Source organism: Columba livia, chromosome 4 (assembly GCF_036013475.1).
Source record: "Columba livia isolate bColLiv1 breed racing homer chromosome 4, bColLiv1.pat.W.v2, whole genome shotgun sequence".
Classification (NCBI taxonomy): domain Eukaryota; kingdom Metazoa; phylum Chordata; class Aves; order Columbiformes; family Columbidae; genus Columba; species Columba livia.
The window spans coordinates 24,407,706-24,419,971 of NC_088605.1; the positions used below are offsets into that span (position 1 = coordinate 24,407,706).

Genomic DNA, 12,266 nt, shown 5'->3' on the forward strand with positions numbered 1-12,266 from the left:
AAGTTAAACAGTCACCTTTCTGTCTGAAGAGATAACTATATAAAAAGTAATTATAATATTATTCTAGCTGTTCAGTGCCAGATCATAAACATCTCTTTTGTTGTGTTCAGCTTCTCCCACAAATACTATAGTAGTAATATCGCATTTACTGAGGATTCTTCAGAATTGTATGACTGATGTGAGACTGGCCAGCTCATAAATTCTGCTGCTCTATTGGTCAGAGCACAGCAGACAATTTGCAGTGTGCAGTTTAGCTCTTTTTAACCTGTCTACAGCTTGCTTGGGATAAGCCTATTCTTACTGTTCTGTTACCTACTTCAAATCTTGCAAAGTATTTTTTATTCATAGATAGTTTCAGACTATGCTTTTCTTTAAAATTTGAATTGCAGGTATGCGATAGTGCTTTTGCATCCGCAGGCATTTAGATTTCTGCAAAGATTAACAGTGTAGCAGCAGGCTTGGTCAGTGCATAGATAATTGTGTCAGACATCACCAAAATGGTCATGACTGATTTATTAGACACCTTGATCTGCGAGTGGCTTCTTCTATTAGACACCATGATCTACTTTTCATCAGGAAAGCACAGTGAGTAAAATGTGCCTCGGTTTTACTGAGGAGGGAGAGGTCAAGAAGGAGTAATATACTTGTGCATTACTAAAATGTGTACTGTCTGCAGCATGAACTCTTTGAACTCTGCTAATTAGATCACACTTCTCTCTAAATGCAAATAGACATACAGTAGTGACTACAAATTGTCATTCTCTATCCAATAGTTGTGGTCCCTTAAAAATGGGGAAAAGATTGTTTTACAATAAGCAGCTTTGCACTGAGTTAACAATACCATTAAGGAAAATCATGGGGAGTTGAATAGAGCTGTAGTAAAGATTACTATCCAGCACCTTTAGTTACTGCATAAATTTGCTGTTGCAACTGACTTATCTTTCTGTGCTCCAGGAATTGCAAAATCTGGGAATGTCCAGAATTGTGGAATATGATGTTTTGTACCTCTTAAATCCCATATTTGTATACAAGTATATAAGAGTACAGCCTGGGTTCATGGAGCATTTCAAGCTGCTGTACCGTTCAGTATTGGAAATTTCAAAAATAGTACTATGCATTAAAACCATTATAATAATTCAAACTGTTAATTTCAGTGACACTTCTTCCACCTACAGCAAATTCAAAATTAGTTCTGCTGGTGGAGACACTACCTGCTTTGTATTTAAAAATCTACTTCTGAACGCTGTGGCATTTTATTTAGCTGATGTTACAAACAAAGCCCTCCAGGAGGTCAAACTGAGGAGAAAAGAGATTTTTACATAGTGATTCAGGCTATGCTTATTAGCAGGAAACTGTTGTAATTTATCATTTTTGTTACATACAGATTCTAAAATCTTGTGTGAATACATATGCTAATATAGCATGATGCAGATGTTTATTTAAAAGTACAATGTAATTCCTTAAATACATGACAGCTGTACTGATGAACCACATGTTTTCTCTCCCCATTAGGGTTGCAACAGCACGACTTACATTCAGGATGCTTTCCAGCTATTGCTTCCAGTTCTGCAAATTTCACATATCCAGACCTGTTGTTTGAAAGCGCAAGAGTGACAATTTGCCAGCAGTTGTCACCACGGGGCTTAAGAGAAACCACAGACCTAATGTCTTTAGTGAATGCAGACAGAAGAGACGGTACGAGAGACGTCTGGCCACGTACAAACCTTTGAAGACACTAAACGCGGTTTTGCACATACAATATTGAACAACATTTTAAAACTCTTTCAGACTTTTAGGCCTAGAAGTAGTTAGTAAAGTGAGTCATTTCTTTGCCATTAGCATATATCCTTTGCATTAATTTAAACAGAAGTTTGTTGATATTAGCATTGACTTCAATATGGGTTCTAAGTGTTGACCCTTTCAGTTGTAGACAATAAACAAAACAAATTAGAGTGTAAAGATTTTTAAAACATTTCCATCCTGTCAGTTAAAAATATGTGTTTCAAAAGTTGGTTTCAGAATTTCATTTTAGCCAATATGAAAAAATGACAGTGTTCTGCTTGTTAGCTATTATTTACAGTATTTACAGTATCAAGAATAACAGCATTGTAATCTGTACCACTTACATAACACTTTGTGTTGAAAGAGTTGTACGGTAAAAGGCATTAACTTTACTAAATTACAATTATGGAGGATATGCATACAGAATTATACTGAAATGAAATTTTCTGAGCCAGTTAAGAGTACAGGTACAGCTTTATATTTGCTGACCCATAATTTTATATTCATTTATGTCTATTTCTTAATTCCAATGGCTGAACAACACTGCAAGCCAAAGTAATCTTTTTAATATGCAAGGAATAGAAAATTGCCCTTTTGGCAATTGAAACACACCCAAAATAATCTCCTCTCAGATGTGTTACCAGGTTGGAACTTTAGTGTTTAATTTGGGTTTTAAACGTTATGAACCTTTTTATAAACTGGAGTTACTGGTACAGACAATTCAGAAGTACAGTTTTTGGGCCAAGAAAGGAAGTTGTGAACAGCTGATGAGAGAATTGCAGTGGGGGTGGAGGTCCCATGTCAGAGCATGCTTTCTTCGCTGAGGCAGTAGCTAGACAGGGTATAACTGAGCAGCAGGAATGACGTTTCTTAGTAACACCAGCAATCATGATACCTTATCCATATCCTTAGCTTAAAATCCTGAGCTGTGAACCTCAGAATTTGTTTAGGCTCTTTTACCTTGTAGACAGGAAGAACCTTCCAATCTTTTATGTAGCCTGTTCCCCTGGATTTTCATTGTTTATTATGTTTCTTTCAGCTATTTTGTTTTTTTTTTTTTTTTTCTCTTGATACACTCAATAATTATATTTAAATGCTTTTCAATTATAGTTAACATCTGAACATGTTTAAGCATAGAAGTATAGCTCATACATGGTAAAACTAATGAAAAAGTGCATGAGGAAATACCATCCAGTTCATTGGAAGTGAGAAACCATGTACTTGCTTTGCACATGGTAACTTTTGTGAGTCCAAATCAGGACAGAAAGGTCTGTTTGTGCATTACACTATTGTGGTCCCTGTGCTGCTGTCACGTGCATTGTGGCATTTTCATCTTTTGTTATTTAGAGATGAAATTTTCACTATCCTTGAAATAAGATTTCTTATGCAAGATCTGTTTTCTGCCACCCTGTAATTTAACAGATTTGAGATATCTTTCTGGGTAGGTAGCCTTCAAATCCACTTGCACAGAATGAAAAAAAATTTACAGCAGTATGAACAAAAATAAGAAAGCCCCTTGGCAGCTGAAAAGGCAAACAAGGCTCAGCAGTCATTGGTGTTTATGCCATATTGACCAGCTGACATTTCTACAGCATGGGAGAAAGAGGGACACAGGAAAATGCAACTGATTGGCAGACTCACTAGGCCAGGTAGGATACAGCTCCCACCAACTTACAGCTCCTCCTGGCATTGCTTTAATTCTGAAGGCATCTTTTCAAAAGTGAATTACGAAATAGCATTTAGTTGATGCAAAACACTGCATTGCACCCAGTGCTTCTCTGCCTCCTGCGCCTCGGGGGCACAGACGTACAAACGAACTCGTCTCCAGTGGTCTCAGGCTGCGGGAAAGACACACGTTTGTAGTTGCCCAGGGGCCATTCCTGTGTGCGCTCTGTGACCCAGAAGAAAGAAGGAGTCCTCAGTGCAGGACTGTGTACTCGCTCCATACACTACATCATGAGCAGTTTTCAGTTTTAAAGATCTGGGCATCGGTGAAAGCGTTTAGTAGCTTCTAAAAAGGCCTGTTTGTTTAAAGCATTTGTTTCAGTTGTTCTGTGCCGGCAAGTAGAATTATAATACCTAGTTAAAAGCTTGTTTATTTTTCAAACAGAGACTGTCAAGAAAAGTCTAGTGTTTACACCTATCAATCATTACATTCTGGATTTATTTTTACATTAATGTCATAATTATTTTTCATCAAGAAGCCTTTCTGTCCATGCTGGAGTAGAGCTCTGCATCAGGTATCTGTAACCATGGTATTACTGCCAAATGAGTCACAGAACACAGCAATAGCTGTTTCATATTGTTCCTATGCTGAGTTAATGTTTTCAGACATAAATTAATTTAGTTACTTTTTTCATACAGAATTTTTTTCTCTGAAATGCACTGCAGAATATGTAGTGTTACACCTGTCAAAAAAATGTGTTGACTCATAGTGGTGCCTTTTATCAGAGGCTGAACAACATAGTAGTTGAAGCCTCAGGGGATAATGTTTGAAATCATTGAGGGGCATTCTTAAGACAAAAGTTGCTTGCCTGAGATACTCCTTACTAGAGGTTTTACTGTCTTCCCTAAATTATGTATAAATTGAATAAAGTACCCTAAAGTAAAAGAAGCTATAAAAATAACATGTGGACTTAAGGTATTTACATCCATACAATGTAGGAAAGGAAATGGGGCAGAACGTGAGCGTAGGGATACACCATATGATTTCAGATGCAATCATCTTGTACTAGGAAAACTGAATATTATATCTTTAAATCAATTCTAGGTAAAATTTCAGTAGAAGAGTATTCTGTGGATGTAACCAGCATATTTTTTTTACAGTGGTTTGTATTTTTCCTTCAGTCAAATAAATCATTTGAGATACTGAGCTGAGACAGTGTACCAAAAAAGAAAGTTTTGAAGACTTACATGATGGGAAGATGTACTCAGTGAAGTCTGCCAGTTTCTGATTCGCCTTTGGAACAATGAGTGTGATTTTACTGAGAGTCTGACAAAACCAGACATTGCCTTACACTTTTAAGGGAGACTGTTCCTTCCTTCATCAGCACCTTTTTCCAGGTCAGTACACTGAGTGTGCCTTGGCACTTATCAGACTACTTGGTTTTAAGTCCTTATTTAAAAAAGAACCTAGACTGTGAAAGTTACCTTTTCTCTTGAGCAGATCTGTTTTTTATGGCATTCCATGAACTTCTGAAGATGCCTTTTTATGCAGAGACAAAAGAGGCAGGCGTTTGCACTCAACTAAACTGAGAAATTTAGCAGGATGAAACTTAAAGCAATGTCTGCAGACCTACAACCCTGCACTGTTACAGGTCATCACTGAAGGATGAGCTGGAAGGAAAGTATTGTATATTAAAGGCAAACCAAGCTGTAAGTTGTTTGCTGCTTTTTAGGGTATAGTCTAGTCATGTGTAAACATCTCTTCCCCATGATTTGCTCCTACACTCCAGCATCCATTGCTTGAGACAGCTGAACAAAAGAACTGTCTCTTCCACTTTTTTCATGCTGCTTAGATCATCCAGTGAAGCTGTTAAAATCTTCCTCTAAAAGGTGCCTCAATCATATAATTCAAAATTGCAATTACTACAATTTGAGAGGCTTTTAAATGATGTTTCCAGTGTCACCCACCAGTCAGTATTCATAACAACTTAAATGAGTCTGAAATGCCACAGTATTTTGGGTGACAAATATGTATTTTTTCTGATTTACATAAGTGGTTTTCATTATACAAGCAGTCACCCAGCTCATAGGATTATCTTTGAGACATTCCACTTCTATTTCAAATGACAGGCCTGTCCTTTCTGTTAGTCTCAAAAGAATGCAAAGAGTAGAAAAGGACGTTCCTGGGTTCTTTTTAAAGCCATTTCGGAGCAAGGTTTAATGTGACACCATCAGCCAGTCTGACCTACTTGGAAATTCTTACAGTCTGACTGGAAACCCCTCTGGACTTTAAACACTTTTTTGTCCGTCTCAGGTCAACTTTTGTTGCTGAGAATATGAGGACATAACCAGCTGCTTTTAGTGTGTTACCTGTATATTTTCCATGCTCAGATTCATCATTCATAATATTGAAAATGGTGTGCAGCTTTAGAATTAAAACACTGAAAATAAAATGTCAAAAATTGAGCTGCATGAAAAAAAAGATGTGAGAGGGAAAATTATTTTCAAAGGGAAAAAAAGGATGTGCTTTCTGGAAGTGGGAACAATTTTCAAGGTTGGATTAGAGAAAAAACTCTCTAAAAGAAGTTTTCAGCATTGCTCGGAGTAAACAAGAGATGACATCTGATTAGTTGCAGCAGAACTGCAATAACGGCACTTCTGAGGTAAAATGAAAATCTGCATTAACTTGGAGGAAGTCGAAGATAAGAACATTCAAAGAGGAAGAGCTCAAAGGAAAGAAGACAGCTAATTTGATCACACCAGATCTGCGGTGCTTATTCTCCCTTTCTTGCCTGCACCCCAGAAGTGCCTGAGCACGGAGCTGCCAAGAACTTCTTAGTCTCCCCACTTTGGTCTCCTGGTCACAGACCTTCAGGGAGCTGCTCTAACAGACCCAGAGCACTCACCATTCATCCTGCCTTGCAAACATTTTACCCAAGGAGTAAAGTAATATTTCTTATGCAATGCCACAATAATGTGCAAAAGGAGTGTAAAAACACTGCAGCAAGGACTAATCGTAATTCTTAGTGAATTGAATTTGAAGAGGAAGGCGTGAAGATGTCACTCAAACAAACGTGTGGTTTTTCTCTCCTGTGCTGCAGGATTGAGGCTGAAAGGTGTTCAACAAAAGCTGCCAGTTCAGGAGTCTGACTGACAGTGTCACCCAAACGAAAGCCAGAACACTGGGTAACTCAAACATTTTTGAACACCTTCAGAAGCCTCTCAACCCATTTACTATACTTGTAAAAATGGAATCCTGCTCTTCCAGTCCCTGATTACCTCAGGCACTGTACCAGCATCTTATGTGATGCTGGTATTTGGGGTGCTCTGTGCCCTTCCTCCAGTTCCCTCACCAGTTCTGCCTTCCCCGCCAGTTTTGTTCATCCCGCTCTCCTCCGCCTTCGTGTCTCAGGTTCCTCACTCCTGCCCATCCTGGTGTTCTTGAGGGGCTGCACCAGGACAGCCTTTCTCCTCTCACATGTTCAGTTTTGAAAAAAAGACAAGGGGTTAAGAGGATGTGGGAGGAGAGAAACCCAGAGGATTTTGGGTCAAAAAAAACAGGAAAACACTAATCTGGTTGCTTTTAAGCCCATTCCTTCCTCCTCCAGCATAAGGAGGTTGGACCAGAGCCTGCCTGAGGTCCCTTTCACCTTCAGTTACCTTAGGATCACTTTTTTTTCCTTACCATTCCTAGCAATGTCTCCCCATTCTCCGTTTCCTATGGTTTGGAGCACACTTGCAAGACAAGGTAAACTCTACTCAACAGAGATTAAAAGCCTTTATAAGAGCCTTTTGGGCTTACTTGTTCTTCATGTTTCTAAAGGTGACTTGGAAGATGGAACCTTCTAGGGTAGTAAAACAAAACACTTGCAGAGCTGTGGCATAACTGTGGGCAGTAAAATAATAAGCCATAGTTTAGCCATCCAAGGAAAAGAAAAGAGGGAGGTTATAGACAGCAAGAATAATGGAATTAAATTATAGGTGAAAGGAAATTAAATTGGGGTCACAAGGAGCAGGGCTGTCCCTATCAACAAGATCCCTGGATTACTGAAGGGGAAGAATGATAGATGGTGCCATTGGTTGAAGCATTTTAACACTGACTAAAATGGCCTTAGCAATTCTGCAGTAAATTGAGATAGGTATGCCTCTTCATCTCTAAGTCGCCGTTCTATAGTAAAAAGGAAAAAAAATAAAACTACCAACGAACCAGAAACAAATTGTGACAGGTTTATTTTATAGACTGCATTAAAAAAAAAAATCTGAAAAGCTTTAAGTTATTACCACAGATAAGCAATAAAGCTCCAAAAGCCCTCAAATCAAGAAAGACAGTATTTTTCTCTGATTTTTTTATAAGATGGTAACAAACAATAGAAACAAATGCTTCAGATTTACCCAACTAGATATAAAAAATTCCATATGGCCTCAAATCATTCAGAAGCTAATGTTCACCACTATTGCTATTAAATCTGAACTGCTTGGTGCAGTATAATGACTGGAGAAGCGATTTCAGAAAGCTTCAGGAGGGAAAAGCTATATAAATGTAGGGGATGGAGGTTACAAAGTATTAACATGATGCTAAATTGCTGCATATCATATTTGCAATGGGCAGTTTACAATCTGCTCATCCTGATGGATTTAGCACAAGGGAGTCTGAAGTCCTGGCTCTGCAGTTTCTGTCTCTGCCCAGCAATTGCTGCTGAAATTGTACCCACAAATTACGTGTTACCACCAAATGCATTTGGGACCCTGCTCAGCCCAAACAGCTCCATTCCCCTCAGAGGAGCAGTAATAAATGGAGAGTAAGGAAAAGATCCAAGAGATAATGAGTCTGAATACTAATTACCTCAGCAAGTACAAAATATAGAAATGCAATTTATCAAAAAGTACAAAGCCCTTTTGGTGTCTTAATGAGTTATTAAAAACCGATAATAATGATTTTGTGGTTTGAAGCCAAATTACTATTTTCCACATTTTTTCTTTATCCAGTAAGATGTTGCAGAATTTATGAAGGTCTTCCTGGTTTACTGCAGAAATTAAAATGCACTGCAGAGTTCTCTCCTTCTATGAGTCTTTGACCACCTTCCTCAACAGCCAGAATTTGTATCTTTTCAGCATTTTAGTCATCTATGCCATAAAATGACTGGAAAATGTGCTTGTTTCATGGAAGTAGAGGAGCATTTCTATTTTTAAACAGATTTTCTTATCCTATGGAGAATATAGAATAAATTTTGTCTCCAACAGAGAAAATGAAAATTATTGCAAGGATTATCTCAGATCCATATGATTAAGTGTAAATCCTGAATGAACAGAAAACAGATGTGAAATCTATACTCTCCTACTGAAGTAGATTCTACAGCAAAACGTTTGTCCATCATTCATATTTTCTTAATACCAGATAGTTCTGATGACAGATATAATGGAGCTTCTCCACTGAAATGTATGCTTGGCATTCTCATGAAAAGAAGGATAATATAGCTCCCCAAACTGGAAACGGAGATGAAATAGAGATGCTTTTTTCTGTGGTGTATGGTGTGTCTTCTTTCATCCAACAGTAACCATATTTCATATGGTGACATCTCAAACTAAAGAAAAGAATATCAGGAAAAAGAAAAAAAAAAAGAGGAGATTAAAAAAGCAGACTTTCCCAGTTTATCTTCAAGGTCATTCTTTTGACTTTCACAGTAATGAATTCTTTACTGCAAAAGAAAACAACAAGGTGACTAGGAGGCAGACAAAATGGAAGATACTCATCAGACTAGAGAAAAAGACCTAAGAATGGTACCTGCCACCAGAATGGTGGCTTAGGTACCTGCCCCAGGAGAGCGCAACGCAGGAACCTGAGTGAGAAGCCCTGCACCTCATTCGCTGCCAGGGAAGTTTGGCAATGCGAGAGCGGGCAGGGCCGGAAGGTGCCTGGAGAGCATCCCCATCCGCCTGCTCAAGTGTCTGAACGGCGTTTCTGCAGAGAGCCTCCATCTACACAGGCCTTGCCTGGAACTGCCTTTTAAAGGTAGGTGGTCCTTCAACTAACTGAGCAGGATTCACTCTCTTCTCTTCCGTCCCGGCAGCTAGATAAGGGCAGAAACAGTTTTGTGTGGTATCTGCCTCCACTCCAGAATCTCTTGGTCTGTGTCAGCTCCTGAGCGTCTCTTCATGAACTACTACACCTGCAGCAGAGTTCAGAAGTAACTCTGGGGTAGTAACAAGGTCTCACTGCAGCTGAGCCAAAAGAAGCTGAATTATCCTAATGGGAAAAAATAAAAATAGACCAATCAGAACCACCAGCTGCACGGAAGAAATTGCACACCTGTGGCCAACTGTATTTCCCATGCCGTGCTTGTATATATTAGGATAAATTTGGAAATAATGAAATAAGACCAGTTTATTCCACATTTCCAAGTGAAAAATATTCTTCAGTAATTATCAATGAGACTTTTGAAATTTGGACTGCAGCTCCCAGAGTAGCAAGTGATGAAGAACATTGAAATATGAAAATGCCCAGATCCCAGCCAAACTCATGTCAGTTTTCAGGGAACCACACAATGCCAGTTGCAGGCACAGGATTTCTGTACTTTTTACACTGAGTGAAAAAGCAAATGCCGCTTTTCACCCATTCTGGCAGTCCATGTAGCTGCAGGCCCAATAACAACATCTGTCTCCCTTTTCCTTTACATCATAAGAACTGGGATAAGGAGTGTTCCTTGGCTGTGAAACCACACTGGTGGCAGCAGCTGCTGAAGTGAGCTGGAAAATGACAAGTGTAGGCAGGATACAATGCATCAAAAATTGATGTTGGCTAATGGAATGGGGTTTGAACAGCCTGCCCAGTGCCCATTATGGTCCAGTTCTGCAAGCAACCAGGAGTGCTTCCCTTCAAAAACCTCTTTGTACCTGTTTTGGAGAGAAACACATGCTAGCATGCATTTTATGCAGAGACCAATAATTGTGCCAAGTACCCTGGAATGTGCTCAGCAATCTGATTCTGTGAGTGCTTTTGTACTGAGAGGAGTTTTCATTTTAATCTCTGATCAAGATTTGAATCTATTACGGAAGCAGAAACAAAGGAGGGATTATCTTTCATGGCATTTAAAAAATAAATATGTAACTGAGTGACTGCATACAGTCATGAACATAATTTAAAGCTGCATGTGGGCATATATCTTTGTTCATAGTTATCTGTAGGCAAATTGGCAGAGCCGTTATTTCATTCCTAGAAGGAACTTCTGCCTTCAGCAACATCACACCCAATTTTATGATGACTTTAACCACAGTACTATCACATCTGAGCACTGAAATGATGCTTTGCAGAAAAAGTGTCAAAAGGGTAATTGGAAGGATCCCAGCAATTTCAAATCATACCTACTGTTCTTTACAAATACATACACGATTTATAAAAACAGCTTAACTGTGATCTCCAGCTGCTGAGTACACTTAGTATGTGCCTTTGCTAGAATGTTTTGAACTATGAGTTTAACTGTTTTCCCTGAATAATTTGTATTGTCTGTTGGTTGTGTGGGTGTCTTGCTCAAAAACAAATAAGAGAGGCATTTTTCTAAATATGAAAACATTTTTGTAAAGCTACAACGACATAAGGACAAGCAGGCAAAGAGTTCTTGCAGTTGCCCTTTCCGTTTGTGCTACCAAGTTCTGCAATGATGGCAGTTGCAGACCTCTTCAGGATGGCATCGGGGGCCTGAGCCAAAGTGCAGGTAATACCCTAGGTGGACCTGCATTGAATTTTCCTGGTATTGGACTGGAATCTGCACAACTGAATTTCTAAATTGCTAGAGGAGGGTATCCTTAGAAAACAACAGCAATGATACCGTGAATATAGCTGGATAGCAACCAGTTTCTTGTAGACTTTGTTACTTACTGATCTCTTGTGCCAGCCACCCCATATGGGAGGTTTCATGTCCACTTGCTTTTAGATTGTAAGGGAGGAAAGGGATCCATCAACTTTTACAATTTCTGTGAAAGAGGTTTTCGCCTTTTTAGCCAAACACACACTTCCCTTGTTTGTCATCCCTGTCAGTTACCTGTCATCTACCTTATGTCCCTTAGATTCTATATTCACTGACAGACCAACACGTCTTATCTAACTGTACAGCTACGCCATCACTCAGAAGTAAATACAGTGACATAAAGCACCTTAGGTCTTCAAGGATCTCAAAGTTCTTTACAAAGAAAGATGGTAGTACTGATGGCGAAAGGCAGAACACTAAAACTGCTGGCAATTGCTGTTGTGGAACTTTGATTAGCTTTTATGCAGACTTTGACACATGCGCTGATTTTATTAACAGAACTAATGGGAGGCAGGACACTAAGATTGTGTCATCTTGTCCTTGGGGCATTGACTGCCAAAGAGACTGATGCAGTAAATAAAGTGTTTGGGGTAGTAGTAAGCAATTTGTATTAATTTGATCTAACAACAGCTCAGAACATGACACTGGACATGTTTTATCAAAAAAACAAACAAACAAACAAACAAGTCCATGACAGTTGGCTTTAAGACACTGTGTTAGGTCTGTGTCTGTCTCTAATTTCCCCAAATAAGAGAGAACACTGTTCTGTCCCTTGTCATTCAATAAATCCATTAACGCTCCTTTTGCTTCAGAGAATACAGCACTGAGGACAAAAGCACCGCAGGAGAGGGCTCGCAATTACTCTTCATGCCATGAACATCTGTTTTTTATTCTGCCATGATCACTGTAAGGCTGACATGCAGCTTGGGTGTGGAAGAGGCCAGTGAGACCAGCACAGCCAGTCTGCCCAGGCTCCAGGTGGCCCTACCACTGGGGAATGGCAGACTGACACAAGGG

General features: G+C 39.2%; 2 protein-coding genes across 8 annotated transcripts in view; one reads left to right on the forward strand and one right to left on the reverse strand.

Annotated features, from left to right (window-relative positions):
- FAM114A1 (family with sequence similarity 114 member A1) overlaps positions 1-4,656 on the forward strand; it is a 36,209-nt gene extending 31,553 nt beyond the window's left edge. For both annotated transcript variants that reach the window (XM_065062630.1, XM_005501262.3), the window contains exon 14: positions 1,513-4,656. In XM_065062630.1, coding sequence (XP_064918702.1) covers positions 1,513-1,614 — 102 coding nt within the window. In that variant the 3' untranslated portion in view covers positions 1,615-4,656. The remainder of the gene's footprint in view (positions 1-1,512) is intronic.
- Positions 1-12,266, reverse strand: part of TMEM156 (transmembrane protein 156) — a 49,351-nt gene that overhangs the window by 17,285 nt on the left and 19,800 nt on the right. For 2 of the 6 annotated variants that reach the window (XM_065062646.1, XM_065062644.1), the window contains one exon: positions 2,825-9,691. The exons of 3 other annotated variants lie outside the window; for them this stretch is intronic. In XM_065062646.1, coding sequence (XP_064918718.1) covers positions 9,687-9,691 — 5 coding nt within the window. In that variant the 3' untranslated portion in view covers positions 2,825-9,686. Of the gene's footprint in view, positions 1-2,824; positions 9,692-12,266 lie in introns of those variants that run through there. One more of the 6 variants, XM_005501261.4, reaches the window with a different exon arrangement.